Source organism: Perissodus microlepis, chromosome 15 (assembly GCF_051167445.1).
Source record: "Perissodus microlepis isolate ML-2025 ecotype Zambia chromosome 15, ASM5116744v1, whole genome shotgun sequence".
Taxonomy (NCBI): Eukaryota; Metazoa; Chordata; class Actinopteri; order Cichliformes; family Cichlidae; genus Perissodus; species Perissodus microlepis.
The window spans coordinates 37,930,262-37,944,963 of NC_140475.1; the positions used below are offsets into that span (position 1 = coordinate 37,930,262).

At 41.7% G+C, this 14,702-nt stretch overlaps 2 protein-coding genes across 3 annotated transcripts in view; one reads left to right on the forward strand and one right to left on the reverse strand.

Moving 5' to 3' along the window:
- Positions 1 to 511: 511 nt before the first annotated feature.
- On the forward strand, positions 512 to 5,739 carry c15h19orf25 (chromosome 15 C19orf25 homolog). Its single transcript, XM_084953675.1, has 3 exons — positions 512 to 720; positions 1,201 to 1,385; positions 2,189 to 5,739. Exons 2-3 carry the CDS (start codon positions 1,244 to 1,246, stop codon positions 2,368 to 2,370), a joined length of 324 nt encoding a protein of 107 aa, XP_084809801.1. The 5' UTR covers positions 512 to 720; positions 1,201 to 1,243; the 3' UTR covers positions 2,371 to 5,739.
- The window catches only part of apc2 (APC regulator of WNT signaling pathway 2), a 42,764-nt gene continuing 31,484 nt past the window's right edge, over positions 3,423 to 14,702 (reverse strand). For both annotated transcript variants that reach the window (XM_084953666.1, XM_084953665.1), the window contains exons 10-14: positions 14,456 to 14,554; positions 13,669 to 13,808; positions 13,158 to 13,352; positions 12,752 to 12,966; positions 3,423 to 12,151 (exon numbers count right to left, since the gene is read on the reverse strand). In XM_084953666.1, the coding sequence (XP_084809792.1) occupies positions 6,640 to 12,151; positions 12,752 to 12,966; positions 13,158 to 13,352; positions 13,669 to 13,808; positions 14,456 to 14,554 (6,161 nt within the window). In that variant the 3' untranslated portion in view covers positions 3,423 to 6,639. The remainder of the gene's footprint in view (positions 12,152 to 12,751; positions 12,967 to 13,157; positions 13,353 to 13,668; positions 13,809 to 14,455; positions 14,555 to 14,702) is intronic.

Consider the following 14,702-nt stretch of genomic DNA (forward strand, 5'->3'; position numbering starts at 1 on the left):
TAAACAGTTTCTGACATTTTTCAGCAAATGTACTGAACAACTGCTGGTTCAGTTAATATTCATATATAACTATTGCACATGTATGAAGGTGAACAACATGAGAACTCCTTCCCACTGAAGCTAAAATATGTCCATCCCATCATGGTTGGATTCCTCATTTAGGAGGTTGCATGTCAGGAGGTACTGTTCCAGTCATAAGAGAATACATGTTACCGGCATTTTTTTTAAAGCAAACTGTGAGCAAAGCCAAATGGGAAATGCTACACCTGAACTGAAGTGATTTTATTATTCAAGCTCTGATTCTTGATCTGATCTTCTCTTCAGTTCACTTTTTTTCTCCACACAAGTCTGTTTGAATCGTGTATTGTTACGTTATTTTCAAATTCATTCTTAAAAGGACAATTTCAAAGGCTTTAATTACTTGCTGGAAAATGTTTGTGACATAGAATTAATTTTACATACGATTTATGGTGAATCCGGAATCAAAATTCAGAAGAAGTGTTTTTAGCTTCTGACTTGTCATGTGACGCGTCCGACGTGCTGACGTGGCAGGCGGCGTACTGACGTGCCGTAGATTTAAGTTTGTTTGCTAATGTTAGCCGTATTATCAGCAGAATTAGCTTGTTTTTTTCTGCTCCTTAGTCCGGGTTAACGAACAGTGAAGACGGGGAACGACTGTCGAGACGCACTGCAAGGTTTCACCAGCCAGGACAAACTGTGGTAAGTGCTGTGCATCAGCTACGCCTAATGCAGCCGAACCCTTATTTCATAGATTCAGATATAATATAGAACCTCTATCCAGCTAAAATAAATGCATGTGTCGTAGTTAAAAATACTTCTCAGCAATTTTCAGAATGTTTTCCAAAATTCGGCTTCAAAATATTCCACCGGTTAATTACAGTTTTATTTTTTTTCTACATTTTGCTGCAAATCGTTTTTACAGTGATTAGGCTAGCCGCTAGCATTGCTGTGTTCGGCTATATAAAGAGAAAGGAATGGATGAAGTTCATAAAGTACACTCTTATGATTTAGATAATTCTTGAATGACTTGCTTTAAGCCGAATTGACGAAGAAGAACGCAGCAGTTTGGAAATATATTTAAAATGCTTTTTATTTTGCGAAAGATCCTCCACTTTTTTCTAAATGAACACGAGAAGCAGATTTGGACCTCATTAAATAAACTCTGTTACCCGGGGTCAGGTTTGTGTTGCATGCAAGCAGCTGGAGTTCAAACTTTAGGAGAATGAATATTGGCTCTAAAAGTAAGAAGCGGATGGTGCTGCCCAGCCGTCCTGAGCCCCCGACCGTGGACCAGATCCTGGAAGACCTCGAGAGGGCTGCTCCTGATGACCCGATCTTCAGCATCCTAGAAAAGACTGGACAAGGTGACTCCACAAAGACGTGTAAAGGGTGGGGATGATAGTGAGTGGCAACTTTTAAAACTGGGAGCACTGGGAAGAAGAGACAGAGAAAGGGCAAGTTTGGTATCTTTCATTAAAGCAGCATGTCAGAAGCCACAGTCACTTTTGTCACGACTGATGATGAATATAAGGGGCAGAAATTGTAATTTCACTGGCCATTGTAAGTAGCTTCTTCGTCAGGAAAAAACCACAAAGTAAACCATTTTATATTATTTTTGAATAGTTCATATTTGAAGTAGGGTGGTGTGATGTTGTGATCTACTCTTTTGTGTTTGAATCAATTTTAGTGATTTAAACTATAATCTCCAAGTCAAGCAACGTGGTTTGACGGGGTGCCACTTTGGCTCGGTGGGCGAGCAGGCAGCCACATGCACTTGCTGGGTTTGACAACAAAACACAATGGGAGTGATTTTGGGGAGACAATAATGTGATGTAATGGCTGCAAAAGTGACAGAAAGCAGTACATGCACAGGGCTGGACTGAAACGTGCTTAAAGGAAGTTCATCTGTGAGGCAGAAAAAGATACAGCTAATTGCATGACTCATAATAATGTAGAAACACGTTTACTGTTAGTTTAGTCATGTTACTCTCTCCCCCAGTGTTCAAGGTCTGTTAGTGTGTTTTTGTAGTGTTTTTCTAAGGTGCCGTGTATTTGGCCTCTCAGGGACACTGTAGATTTCTTGCTTCAAACTTTATCCGATGCTGCTGCTTTATAGCAGATATATAAACTGGTCGTAATCTCATGGTTTACTCTGTTTCCTCCTCAGACGTGCCCCGTGCCGCAGACAGCGAGGTGGAGCTACGGTTCCAGAAGTGTCGTCGATATCTGGAGCTGAACAAGGAGCTGCAGGAGGCTCGGGACCGGCTGGTGCAGCAGAGGGAAGAGCTGAAAGCAGCAGGAGAGCAGGCAGACAGAGAGGTGGAAGAAATCAAACGTCAACAACTCTGATTTGACCTTCCCTGTTGGACAGACTCTCCTTGTCATTTGTGGTCTGGCTCGGTTTCACTGAAGTCTTCTCAAACTCACTGACTTGGCACAAACCTGCGCTGGTGCCACTGCGTCAGGCGCACAGCACTAGCTGACCTCTAACCCTAGAGCAGAAGTACATGATTTTGTATACCTAAGGATTGTTGGAGATCAAGACTACTTCACAATAAGTCTGATGCTGAGCAAAGCTTTAAATGTGAAGCAACATGAAGAGTTTGATGTCAATCATTACTAAATTATAATTAGTATAGTTAATGTCTGTCATGTAGCAGTTTAATATTTCACATTTTTCCAGGTGTATGTTAACTCAGATTGAAATAAATGTTGATATAATGGATCAAGCAAAAGTGCCAGATTGCATATTGTAAAGGGAAAAATAAAATGATCAGAGTTGTTTGGTTAATTGGTACCTTAAAGAAAGCAAGAAAGCACCTTGTCTTAAGAATTGTTGCCCAAATTACATTTACTGCCAGTTTGTTGTTTCTACGGGTTCCTGTAGGTCATTAAGGCTTTTATTCAAAATCAAGAAAAAGAAGGCCGTAAACCCCCCCTCCCCCCCCCAAATAAAATTAAAAAAAAAAAAATTAATGGTTGTATTTAGAGATGATGTATGTTTGAGATTTGACTTTGAAAGTCATTTTTTATGAAGAAGCTGTTGTTTGAATATCATTTGCTCAGAGTTATTTTTTATAAAACGCATTAAGCTTTTAATCATCTTTGGAAAATTGCTGCTTTTTCACAGTGTAGCCATATTTTTTTTAATACATAATTTGGGAGATTTTGTTTACAAGTTACATTTTGTATGCAATTAAACTGCCATCACAAGAGGGCAGCACTTTACCAGAACATTTTAGTGTTGGGTCCAAATAAAGTGAAATCCGTATAAGAAAGCTCCTACCGGCTATAAAGACACACTAACCAGTGAAACCTGACATTTGCTCAAAGCAAATTACTACTTGTTACGACTCCGGCGGTGTGGACACCCCTGCCTGGACAGAACGTCGACACAGCTGTTTAAGGAAACACATCACTTTTTATTGAATGAAGACATTTAAAATGACATACGTCTGTTTTGCACGTTACCATGATACCTCTGGAGCCTTGTTCATGCTCACGATGCTTCGACCAAGTTCACAGTTAGGTTCAGACCTGCATTAAACTTGTCTCCAGTCACGCATAAACAAGGCACCAGCAGAGACTCAGATGGTATTTGTCTCCCTGCTCATCTTGTTCACACCTCATTCAGTCTGGATGGGGCTGCTAATGTGATTCTGCACCCTCAATCTGTCTTTTGAGTGTCAAACACTCAGCTAGTTTCCTCTCAGGTCTACAGTTGCAAGCTCAAAAGGTTTTCACTGGATGTTCAGAAATATTTTAATCATTATGTTTGAATATTTTTCCCTGGTTAGGAAAGCTCAGATCAGATTTCTTTTTTTAACTGATTTATTATTGATTAATATTCTACTTATTTACTCAATTGCTTGTTAGGTCTACATCATAAAAGAGTGAAAAATATCAAATGAAGATTAAATGTTATGTCAGAACAGGTAATTTTGTTTTTACATCTTATTGATGTGACTTTTCTTCCTTTGCTATTTCATGGAGAATATGTCAAGCTAAGGATTTAATAGGTTATTTGCTTTTTCTGGTTGGCTAAGTGATAAAGTAGCAAACAGCTGCACCTCTTAACTGCTCTCCTAACAGTTTGAAAGACTAAAACAGTCTATGTGACTTTCTCAGCTTTGCTGAACCACACTACTGTAATCATGTGCGCAGTGTTCTGCAGATGTTTTCAGTTACTTCTTCCAGAGCTTTGCACAAAATCCAATCGTGTTTGACACTCAAGAGATAGATTTCTATAGTGAATCACTTTTAAAACTTTAAATGGGTGTTGGGACTTGAAAGGATTGCATTCGGAAGCTTCTTGGGTTTTATTGAAACATGCTTTCAGAACACAGTAAGGAATTATGTTTTTTTAAATTACCGGCCCCTTAATGTAGACTAACTTTCATCCCATTCAGCTCAGTGGGCACACATGAAAGAGTGATGGTACAATTACAGAGAATATTCATCGTCTTTGTACTTTCCACCTATCACTACTTTTACAGCAATACAGTTAAGCGGATATTAACACATTATAAAGACTTCCAGAAGATGACTTCTGTGAGAACGCACGTCTGTCCACTCAAAGCCCGACCATCAGTGAAGTAGCAAACAGTACCTGAATCTAGTAGCAAACACAACGTCAGAGGCATGGAGTCGCTTTGCTCATCTATGCTGACAGCTTATATCTTTATAGGTTTTTGCAGCACAACAATACAGATGGCAGGTAACGCTGTTGTCGGGCTTTGGAGAGTATATTAACACTGAATATTATTCAGTATCCACAATGTTAACAGGTGTGTGTATACAGTCAGTGAATATATTAGCATGCTGTCAGGGAGCGACACCAAGGCTCTTCTACCCACCATGGAGCTGTAGTATATCTGCATATTTACAATACTGATTAAGACACATTAAGAGAACTGGAAAGAGTGAAATCGTTCAGAATCTGCTGATGCTTTCTGTGGAAGATGCTGTAATATTTCTGCATGTTTGGGTCATTGCAATTTTCAAATGACAGAGTAGAACTGTTTTATGGAAATGCTCAATTTAAACTGCTATAATTCATTGCTGTAGAGTAAAAGTGTTGTATAGCAATATACATTCAGACATTCACTAAACACATGTGCAATCTGACTCGACAGCTGCAGCATGATGTCTGCTTTTATGATGCTAATAGATTGTCAGAAAGGTGTTAATCGTATTGTTCACTGTCAAGGTCATAATGGATAGTTCTTATATTTTGCCCCTCTAAGCGAATGGACAAAATGTTAGGAAGATTAACCAACATTTCACTTGAAATAAACATAATTATCACCTTTGTGTTAATGTAAAAAAATCCGAAAATGTGTGGTATAGCTGTTGTGTAAGACTGGACAAAAATATGTTTGGTGGATTTTTAAGGTGTGAACAAGAAGTTCTGAGAATAGGACTAAGAAAAATCATTTCGATTTACACTTCTGATTTTCTGTCCAAGCTCATCTTTTTGGGCATGTCCAGATAGCGTCTAATGTGGCTTTATTTAAATGATTATGTGGAAGTCCTGTCCTCGTGCACTTGGTGAGAACATTCAGTGGAAATGACTTGAAATGTTGTGCATCAAAAAGCAGGACTTCTAGAGAGATCTAAAAATGATGACCATGAATGTGAGACTGACCAATTGTAAATCAGGAAAGGTTTGTGAATTCTTTTTGGACCTTTTTAAAAATAACTTTTTGATCACACCTTGTATATTCATGTTGTCAAGTAATCACGCTCAAAACCTCAACATATTCATTTTCACTTTCATTTTGGTATCCAGATTTTTCAGTTTTGTACTAGTTACATTTTTATCATTTAACGCATTACAAAGGATGCCTTTGAAAAGACAACAATGCGTTGAGTTTTCAAAAAACATCCACAAAGTGTATACACACATCAGAAAATTAATAAAATAGGAAAATTCACAGAAATACAAGTGTAATATTGATAGAGGACAGCGATTTGGGGGAAAAAGTGCATTTGAGCAACTGGTTTCCTCGGAAATGTGGAAAACCTACTGGGCTCTGTATGTAACAGGAAAGGCTAACATCATATTCAGCTGAGCATGGAAGGAGGACTCCAAGCGATGATGTATTTATGTAAAAAATACTTTACATGTTAGTGTATTTATGTCAGTAAGAGTCTGTCAACAGTCTGCCACAGTTTGAACCTTTTTATGTAGAAGTCCAACCAAGTGATCATTCAAAAGTTTGCATAATATAGGTCTTTTTAATCGATTGTGTCCAAGAGACTGATGATATACGTGCTGAAATTTCTAATTTCTACTAGGCAATGATTATTCTACAAATACAAAAAAAAAGGAGTACAAAAATGCACGTTCTCTTCATGTGAGATTTTCCTTAGAAGTGCAATAACTGACAGTTATTGGTGGTTTGTTCAGGTCAGACTTGCCTCAATGCATACATCCAACTTTGTATGAATGGTAGAAGGAAGCCATAATCAATTGCTCAGAGAAAAACTTTGATTCCAGTGAATGGTTTAAATAAGGGTCAGTACCCGAGGTATAGGGACCAGCACACTCCTCATCTGTCCATCTGAGTGCTGAGTCATCTGTATCAACCAATAATCCACCAAATACCCCATGACTCACTTTTTTCCCCCTGACTTCTCAATTATTGTCCCTACTTGGTTCTGGCTGTCTTGTAGACAGCATGTCATGGGGCTGGGGATGTAATTAAATGGAGTGACTCGTGCAGCCTTGCTTGGGGATCCCTGTCGGAAAGTCACAACTCCGCCCATGTGGCTATCTGCTGTTCCAGTGGAGACGGTGCTCCTCAGAGAGCCTTCTGAATCTCCGTCCTGGAGGTTACTCCCAGAGGTGGCACTAATCTTTCTGAGGAGGGCCAGTCTTGCTACTTCCTCAGAGATCACTGGAGCTGTTTCGACTGTAGGTGAGGTACTTGAGTTGGTCTTGTTATTTGATAAATCTTCTGTCTGGACGGTTGCATCACTTGTCTTGCGGGATGCAAGTAGAATGGTTGGCAGTTTTCCTGGAAGAGCTGGTGGCTTTGGCTTTTCTCCATCAGGAAAAGGCACCAGAGGTAATGCATTTGCTGGCAGAGTACTCTTCAAGATTTGAGGTACATCTTCATCCCTGATCCTCCTCCAGGTAACTCCATCTTTTAGTCGAGATGCAGACCTCTGCCCTTTCTTCTTGGTATCATCCTCACTCTTCGCTCTTCCACTTGAATCAGATGAAGAGGAGCGGAGGGAAGAACGACTGGTCACTCGGCTCAGTATGTTTATGCTTGGTGATGAGGCATGACGTTTAAAGGTGTCCTTGTCTTGCTGCTGCCTGAGTCCAGAAAGTCTTCCAGGTCCATTTCGCTGAGCCACCCTGCAGGGGCTTTCAGAGCTTGTTCTCCTAGCTGAGCGTCTTGAAGATAGGTCCCTTTCACTGGATGTTGCTCTTGATAGAGTTGCTGTCTGCTTGTGAAGGCCGGTGTTTGGCCTCTGGATTTGTTGTTTTTGATCTGGATCTTTTACTTGCACCCTTCTTGGGGGTTGCACAGCAGCCTTAAGTTCCTGACATCGGGATGAGCACAAGAAGACAGCTGAAGCTCCAGGAACTGCTCTGCGAGGTGATCCATTCTGAGATCCTGGTGTATTGCGAGCAGAGCTGTCACGTCTCAACATGGTCTTTGATTCCTTAATGAAAGTTAGCTGTCTCAAGAATCCATTGCGATCAGACTCACTGCCACTTGAATGGACAGAAGTCATCCTAACGAGATCAAACCGATTGGCTGGTACCACCCTTTTCCCATTGACCTGGTTTGTTTGTCTACCAGTTGTTTGGTTTGTTACCAGTGGGGACAATGGTCTGGGTTGCCTGACAGAATTTTGCATGAAAGGAATTCGGACAGGAGACTTTTGAGTTTTAGGTGGTGGGGATTTCTCATTTTGATTCATAACAGGAGAGCGTCCTTTTCTTTCAGGAGGACTAGTAGCTGGTGGGCTACTAGCTGGTGTAGCATTCTTTTTCTGGATGGATTTGTTAGTCTGAGCTGGAGAAGTTATCTTCTTCTGTGACTGTTTGGATGGTGTTGAGCTCTGCGATGATCCAGAAGATGAACTTTTTGGTATTCTTGGAGGTGGGGTAGAGCTCCTCTTTGGCAAAGACAGTTCCATATCCTGGGGGTGGCCTAGCCGGTGAAGGCTCTTTGATCTGTGCTGCGCTAGGTTTGGATTCTTTGGAGCATCTGTTTTGGTTGGTACTTTTCTGGGAGGTGGTCTTTGTGATGGAGCCGTCTCTTTTTTCGGTGTATAAATCACTGTCCTGCCTCTGAAAACCACTGGTAAGTTTGGAACTGGCTTGCGCTGTGCAAAGTCTAAAGGTTTATTTGCCTTTTTGTCCTTAGCAAACTTTCTTTCTTTGGGTGTAAAGCTGGATGTTGACATGAATGACAGGACTGACTCAGTCTCTTCAGAGGACGGGTCTTGAGACTTTGAAGCTTGTAGTCCAGTGACCACACAGTTAGCACCTTCTTGTATGGCTCTCCATTCAACACTATTGAGGTCTGACTCTTTATCCCATGCCATGTCATCACTATCTATTTCCTCATCCACGTCCCACCCACCAGAAACCTTGTGTTTTTGTTTTTGAGTATTTTCTGCTTTCTTTTTCCTGGCAGCCAACTTCCTTCTCTGTTTGGGCATGGCAGATGTTATGCACTTTTGAAGGAGATCGTCCTCTGAATCCATGCTGACAGAACTTGGCGAGCTTTGCTCTTCGTATTGGCAGTGAATGTTCACTGGCTTTGTTTGCTGTACTATGTTCACTGCTTTATTGTGTCTGTTCTTGTACCATATTTGTTGGGCTTTTGATTTATGATCATCATATTCAGCATCACTCAGTGAACTGAGAGAGGAGCTGAGTGAGTAACAAGCCATTGATTCATCTTTTATCAGATTCTGTTTTATCCTGTGAAACCCTCTGGACTTTGCTTGGGAATTATCTGACCGGCCAATATTTGTCATGCTTCGGGAAAGATTGCTTTTGCATGGTTCTCTGAAATGTTTTCGATTCATGACCTCATTGTCATTGTCATAGAAGCTGTTGCTGTCCTCTGAAGACAATGTTGTTTGTCGGTACATTTTATTTCCTTTTTGTGAACCCATATTGATGTTACTTTCTGTGTTTTGCTTAATGACAGGCAGTTCCAGTTTTCTGATGGGGCCTTGATCTTGTCTCCTTCTTTGTTGTTTAGGAGACTGTTCACGATTTTTTTGGTTTGCCACTCTATCAGCTACCTCTTTGCTCTGCATCAGCACCTTCTGAGTGGGAACGACATGTCTGGTTGTTCTGCTCATTTGTATCTCAGGTGAGTAGTTCATCCGGTTGGGTTTGTGGAAATGTGAGAATATTCTCAAGTCTTCAATCCTCTTTGCCTCATCGTTCTGTTTGTTCATCCCTTTAGCTGTGCAGTCTTTAGCCCCCCTCTCCCTCACTGGATATTGCAGTGTTTCATCACTCAAAGATGTCGTGCTTGAGAAGTTGACAGGTGTTCCTTCTGCTGAATCAGTAAAAGATGAATCATCAAATTTTAAGTCTTTTTGAGGGATGACAATTCTTCTCCCGGGACACATTTGGGTTTTGCCATTTGGGAGCATCATGTAAACTGGAAGATGAATTGGTTTTCGGCCCTGGGAGTTCAGAATATGAGGAGGGATCGTGGTCATCAGGCAAGGTTTTACTTTTCTCAACTTTGATGGCATTGCTGAGTTGATGCATTCCTTTAAGATTTCTATGTCATCATCTGAATTGCCCTCACTGTATCGCTCCCCATTGTCGGGTCCTTGCTCATCCTCCTCAGGGTTGTCGTTTTGTTGGAGCAGGGGAGTTAATTTAAGCTCTACATCTTTCTGTATGTAGTGCTCGTGTAGAGGTAGAGCACTTAAACTGGAAGCACAAGAGAAGTTCTCAGTGGGTTTTTCCACAGTAAAGTAGATCATTGTGTCCAAATCAGGAGGAAGGTTAAACCTCTCCTTAGAGTCTGCAATCTCCATGAACTTCCGCAGACTGCTTTCCCATTGCCCTGCTATTCCTGTCATCTGTGTTTCTGGCCCATTGGGCTCAACACAACATGGAGTTTTACTTCGACTGGGAGGCATGGTTTGCCCTGGGCTATCAGGAAGATCACTAGGGCTTATTGTTCCATCAATCATTTCACTGCATGGATCACTCTGAATTGAGCTGGCAATGGAAGGAGACTCAAAGCTACCCAGTGAACTGACCGAGCTACAGCGACTCATTACCAGGGGTGTCTCATGGATGTAGTTCTCAGATGAACTAGAAGGTGATCGGTCTTCAAGTATAGCAGGTGAAGCTCCTCTTAGGAACACTTTTTCCCTTTTGGCTGGACAGGGGATCTCGATGGGATTTGTCTCTTTGCTTGGGAAGGTTTTTGAATCAGTCATTAGCAATTGACTGTCACTCAGATCCTCCAAGGTTTCATCCTCTTCAACTCTCTTCACCATTTCTCCATCTTCGACTTCAATTATTTCTAATGATGAGTCACTTTCCAGTTCATTTTCACTTTGCCCATCCAGAGCTCCATCGCCTGAGGAGAGGGAGGACAGCGAGCTACAGCGAGAGAAGCAGATTGGGGTATTTTCCACAGAATATTTCTGGACTGTCTCCATCGTTCCGATGGTTGGGCTTCGAGTTGAAGTGATTGGAGAAAATTTTGCAATACTCCCTCCTGTCATCACAGTAGGTACCCATGCTTGCCGCCTCATTGCTTGGGCAGCCTGGACATTGATAGCAGTCTTTGCTACACCAAATTTGGCTACACTCTGAATGAGAGGGACCTGTTGATAAGTAGGAGAAAGTTTTATTGAAGTCATGCTGACATCAGAGGACACTTTAGTGGATGCACTAACTGGTGTTTGTACAGGTGGATCTTGGTTCTTTTCTGTGTTTGCATTGCTGAGCTCTAGAACTTTTCCATTTTTGTTTTCAGCAGAATCTCTCTCTGGAATTTCTTGCTGGCTACTCTCAATCAGGGCAGCAGGTCCTACATTAATATACTCTTGATGGGCCACCTTCAGGTCGAGCTGATTGGGTCGTTGCTGTTGCATCATTAGAGCTTTTGGTGAAGGGCGCATCTGGTCTTTGCTTCCGCAGTATCCATCACTGGTGCTGCCGCTGTTCAGACTATCTGTTGATACACTAGTATGGGCAGTTTTGAGGCGCAAGAGGGCATGGGCTCTGCTGAGCCGCTCCCTGTGGGCTAAGCTGCTTGTATCAGAGAGACGGCAGGGGGAACATGACTTTGCCCGGGCTTCATTGAGTTCATCCAGTCCATAAGGCCAGTCTGCCAGGTGGTCCTCAGAGCTTAGGCTTAAACTGTCCTCTGAGGATGTGTGCATGGTGATGTCCTCCACTAACCTGTCAATCTTGGCAACTGTGTTGGTGATCTTTTCTGCTAGCTTCTCTGCAGCAGCAGAGACCACATCATCAGGAGAAGCATGTTTCTTCTCGACAGTCTGAGGCGGGTCTACATCTCTCTCAGGCTCACTATCCCTCTTGCGAAGCTGGTTTTGCAGGAGGTTAGAGTTGGTGAGAAACATGGACAGCATGGAGAAACTCCCAGTGTCCAGGCTACTTGAGATGTTTGGAGCCTCATCATCATCAAAACAACCGGAATCAGATGCGTAATCCTTTGCCAAACTCTCGATGTAACGTAGTGGCTTGTTGAGGGTCAGGTGTTTGGGGCTCTGTTTCTCAAGGGTGTCAAAGGTCTCTGCGAGATGTTTGGCATCCAACTCTGCCTCCAGAGCTTTCTGCTTCCTCATGTAGAGTGAGGGCATGCAAGACCCGGGGGATACAACCGCAGTGTCCTTATATTTAAGCGGTCGATTGGTTAGGAGGTTCCTTAAAGCTGCAGCGCTGCCCATGGCTATCATCTTGTGCTTGGAGTGGATAAGATTGCGCAGCATGCTAACTGCCCCGAGGTCCCACAGCAGCTCCTGGTCTTTTGGGCTTCTGGCCGAAAGGTTCCAAAGAGTCCCGCAGGCGTTGCTTACTATGGTCAGGCTGTGGGAGCGCAGGTGCTGCAGAAGAGTCTGGAGGCAGTTGTGGTCCCTGAGGATTTGCCTGCGAAGAAAGAAAGAATGTAGAAGGCACTTTAATAACTTTGCTATATACAACTGAAAAATCTCTCTTTTGTAGTTGTAGGTTTTTATGTTTAGTTCAGATTATGTTATTTTATACTACTGTATGGTTTCTGATCATATATCTGGTGAACATCACATTGTATCTCCTTTCTAATGCATCAACGTAATGTAATACAACAATGTCTGAATAAAATCGGATACGTTTTTCTACAAATGTCTCCAAATTCATTTTAATATAATACAGGAATAGGAGGAAGGGATCTAAAAAAACAGTGAATAGAAATCTAATTACAATAGAGCCCCGTTTTTAGGGGAAAATCTGTATAATTTATTAATATCCTGTTGCTGGGGCTTCTGTGCCAGCTCCTCTGTGACATCATACAGATCCATGAATAAAAAAAAGTGTTAACCTGAGCACTGAGAGCAGTCTGAAGTCTAAGCAATTAGCTCACTGGGATTACTTGTACATATGCTCATGTTTAAAGTTTTTACATGAAACGTTTAACATGAACATGGATGGAAATAATTGTTGTCTGGGAACGTTAGATGAGGGTGAAACCTCTGAGTCTCATGAGCACACCTATAGTCTTCTCGTGTGGCAACCAGACTGGACACATTTCGGAGGATTCCTCCGCCGCTCTCGATGATGGCAAGTGAGTTGGTCTGACAGCGATACGTCAGTGTGCTGACCAGGAAGCCCAAAGCGCCATCCACCGAACAGATTGCTACCTTGTTGTCGATACTGTGAGCGGACAGGTTCCACAGAGCGCTCAGAAGACTCTTCAACGTTGACTCCTGCAGAACCAAAAAACACAAAAACAGGTTTCTTAGGTATGACAAGGAAAAATGGTAAAAAACGAAAAGAAAAAAGCTTAAACTTTAAATGTTGTAATAAATTCTGTTTCATTCCGTTCCTCCAGATTATTCTCTATGATCTTCCAAAATAAAAGCTTCTCCTTCTCTGGGGGGAGATTTGTTTTCATTACCTTGGTGGCCTGCAGCGCGCAGGTCATCAGTGCAGACACACAGCCGATGTCTCGGAGGACTTTCTTACTGCTGATGTCAGCCCTCCAGGACAAGTTCCTCAGGATACTGGAGACCACCTGATGGAGCTCCTCACTGTCGGAGGCCAGCTGGGCCACCAAAGCCTGGAGACAGCTCTTCTTCGAACACAGAGTGGCCTGCAGGAGTAAAATGAATGTATTACTGTAGTGGATCAGTAAAAAGGGCTGAGCCAGATTTAAATGATGCTACTGTCAAAGTAAAGTAAGTAAAAATGATCAGAGAAAATAATAAATTCAAAAGAAAATTTAAGATTTATTTATTTATTGTGTTGACAGCAAAACTATCTGTCCTGATCAGACTTCTGTTGGGACTTTTAGATTAAAGTGATCATTCTGAAAAAGGCAGATTAAGGGAGTGCAGGTATGAGTGGGGTGCTGCTATTGTTGCACTGCCTTTGCTGTCAGTTAACCTCCTCACAGTGCCTTTCTGTACCTTGTTGACGACATCCCCGAAGGTGAGATTGGTCAAAGCCATCCCTGCATAGCGACGCAAAGCCATGTTGATGGGGTCGTTCTGCATGCCGTACATTTCCTGGTCCAGGTGGATGAGATCTGCCACCACCTGCAGACCGCCTGAAAGAAATAAAAAACAAACTCATGTGAAAATACCGAAACACATACTACAAATAAAGGCTCTGTTGTAGTAAAGATAAACCAAAGTATTTTTAAACTTGATACTTTACTGGAGTCATTCCCAAACTTTGGCCCAAATTCAAATCTTAAATTCTTCCAAAACTCCTTCTAACCTTTACTTTGTCTTAACGTCTTTTATTACTTTTGCCACGCGACAGCCACTGCTCTACTGTGACTCCCTCAATGATGAGACATAAAACAGAATTTATATTCCATGGCTTTATTAAATATGTTTGCTATTTAAAATATAAATATTTTGTGGTAATTGCAAAATAAATTCCAAAATTGAATAATAAAAAAATCATAGGGGGTCATATGTTGGGTTTCTCTCTGTATGTATTATTGTAGGGTCTACCTTACAATATAAAGCGCCTTGAGGTGACTGTTGTTGTGATTTGGTGCTGTATAAATAAAATTGAATTAAACTGAATTGAAATAGCTGAAAAACACATTAAAAATAAAACAGATCAAATATCAAATCTATGCATTACAGGAAATAACTGATACTTTCACTGTATAAGTGCAATCAGGCATAAAAACGAAAGCACCAAAGAAACTGCAAACGGGTCCTTTGGTGTCAAACAAACCTAATTCGTTCATGGCTCGTCGAAACTCCTCTTCGAAGGAGAGCTTCATGATGGCGCACATGGCCTGACAGATTTGAGGGTCCACAGGTTCAGGGATATCTGTGGAGAAAAACAAGATGTTTAACTTAATCCACATAAGTTTGCGTTATTTTGAACATGTCGTTTTGGTTTCATCAGATTTACTGGAACTTGGATCACTGGTGGTTTTGTCTGTATCTATAGATTTATAGATTTTTGTCCTCCACTG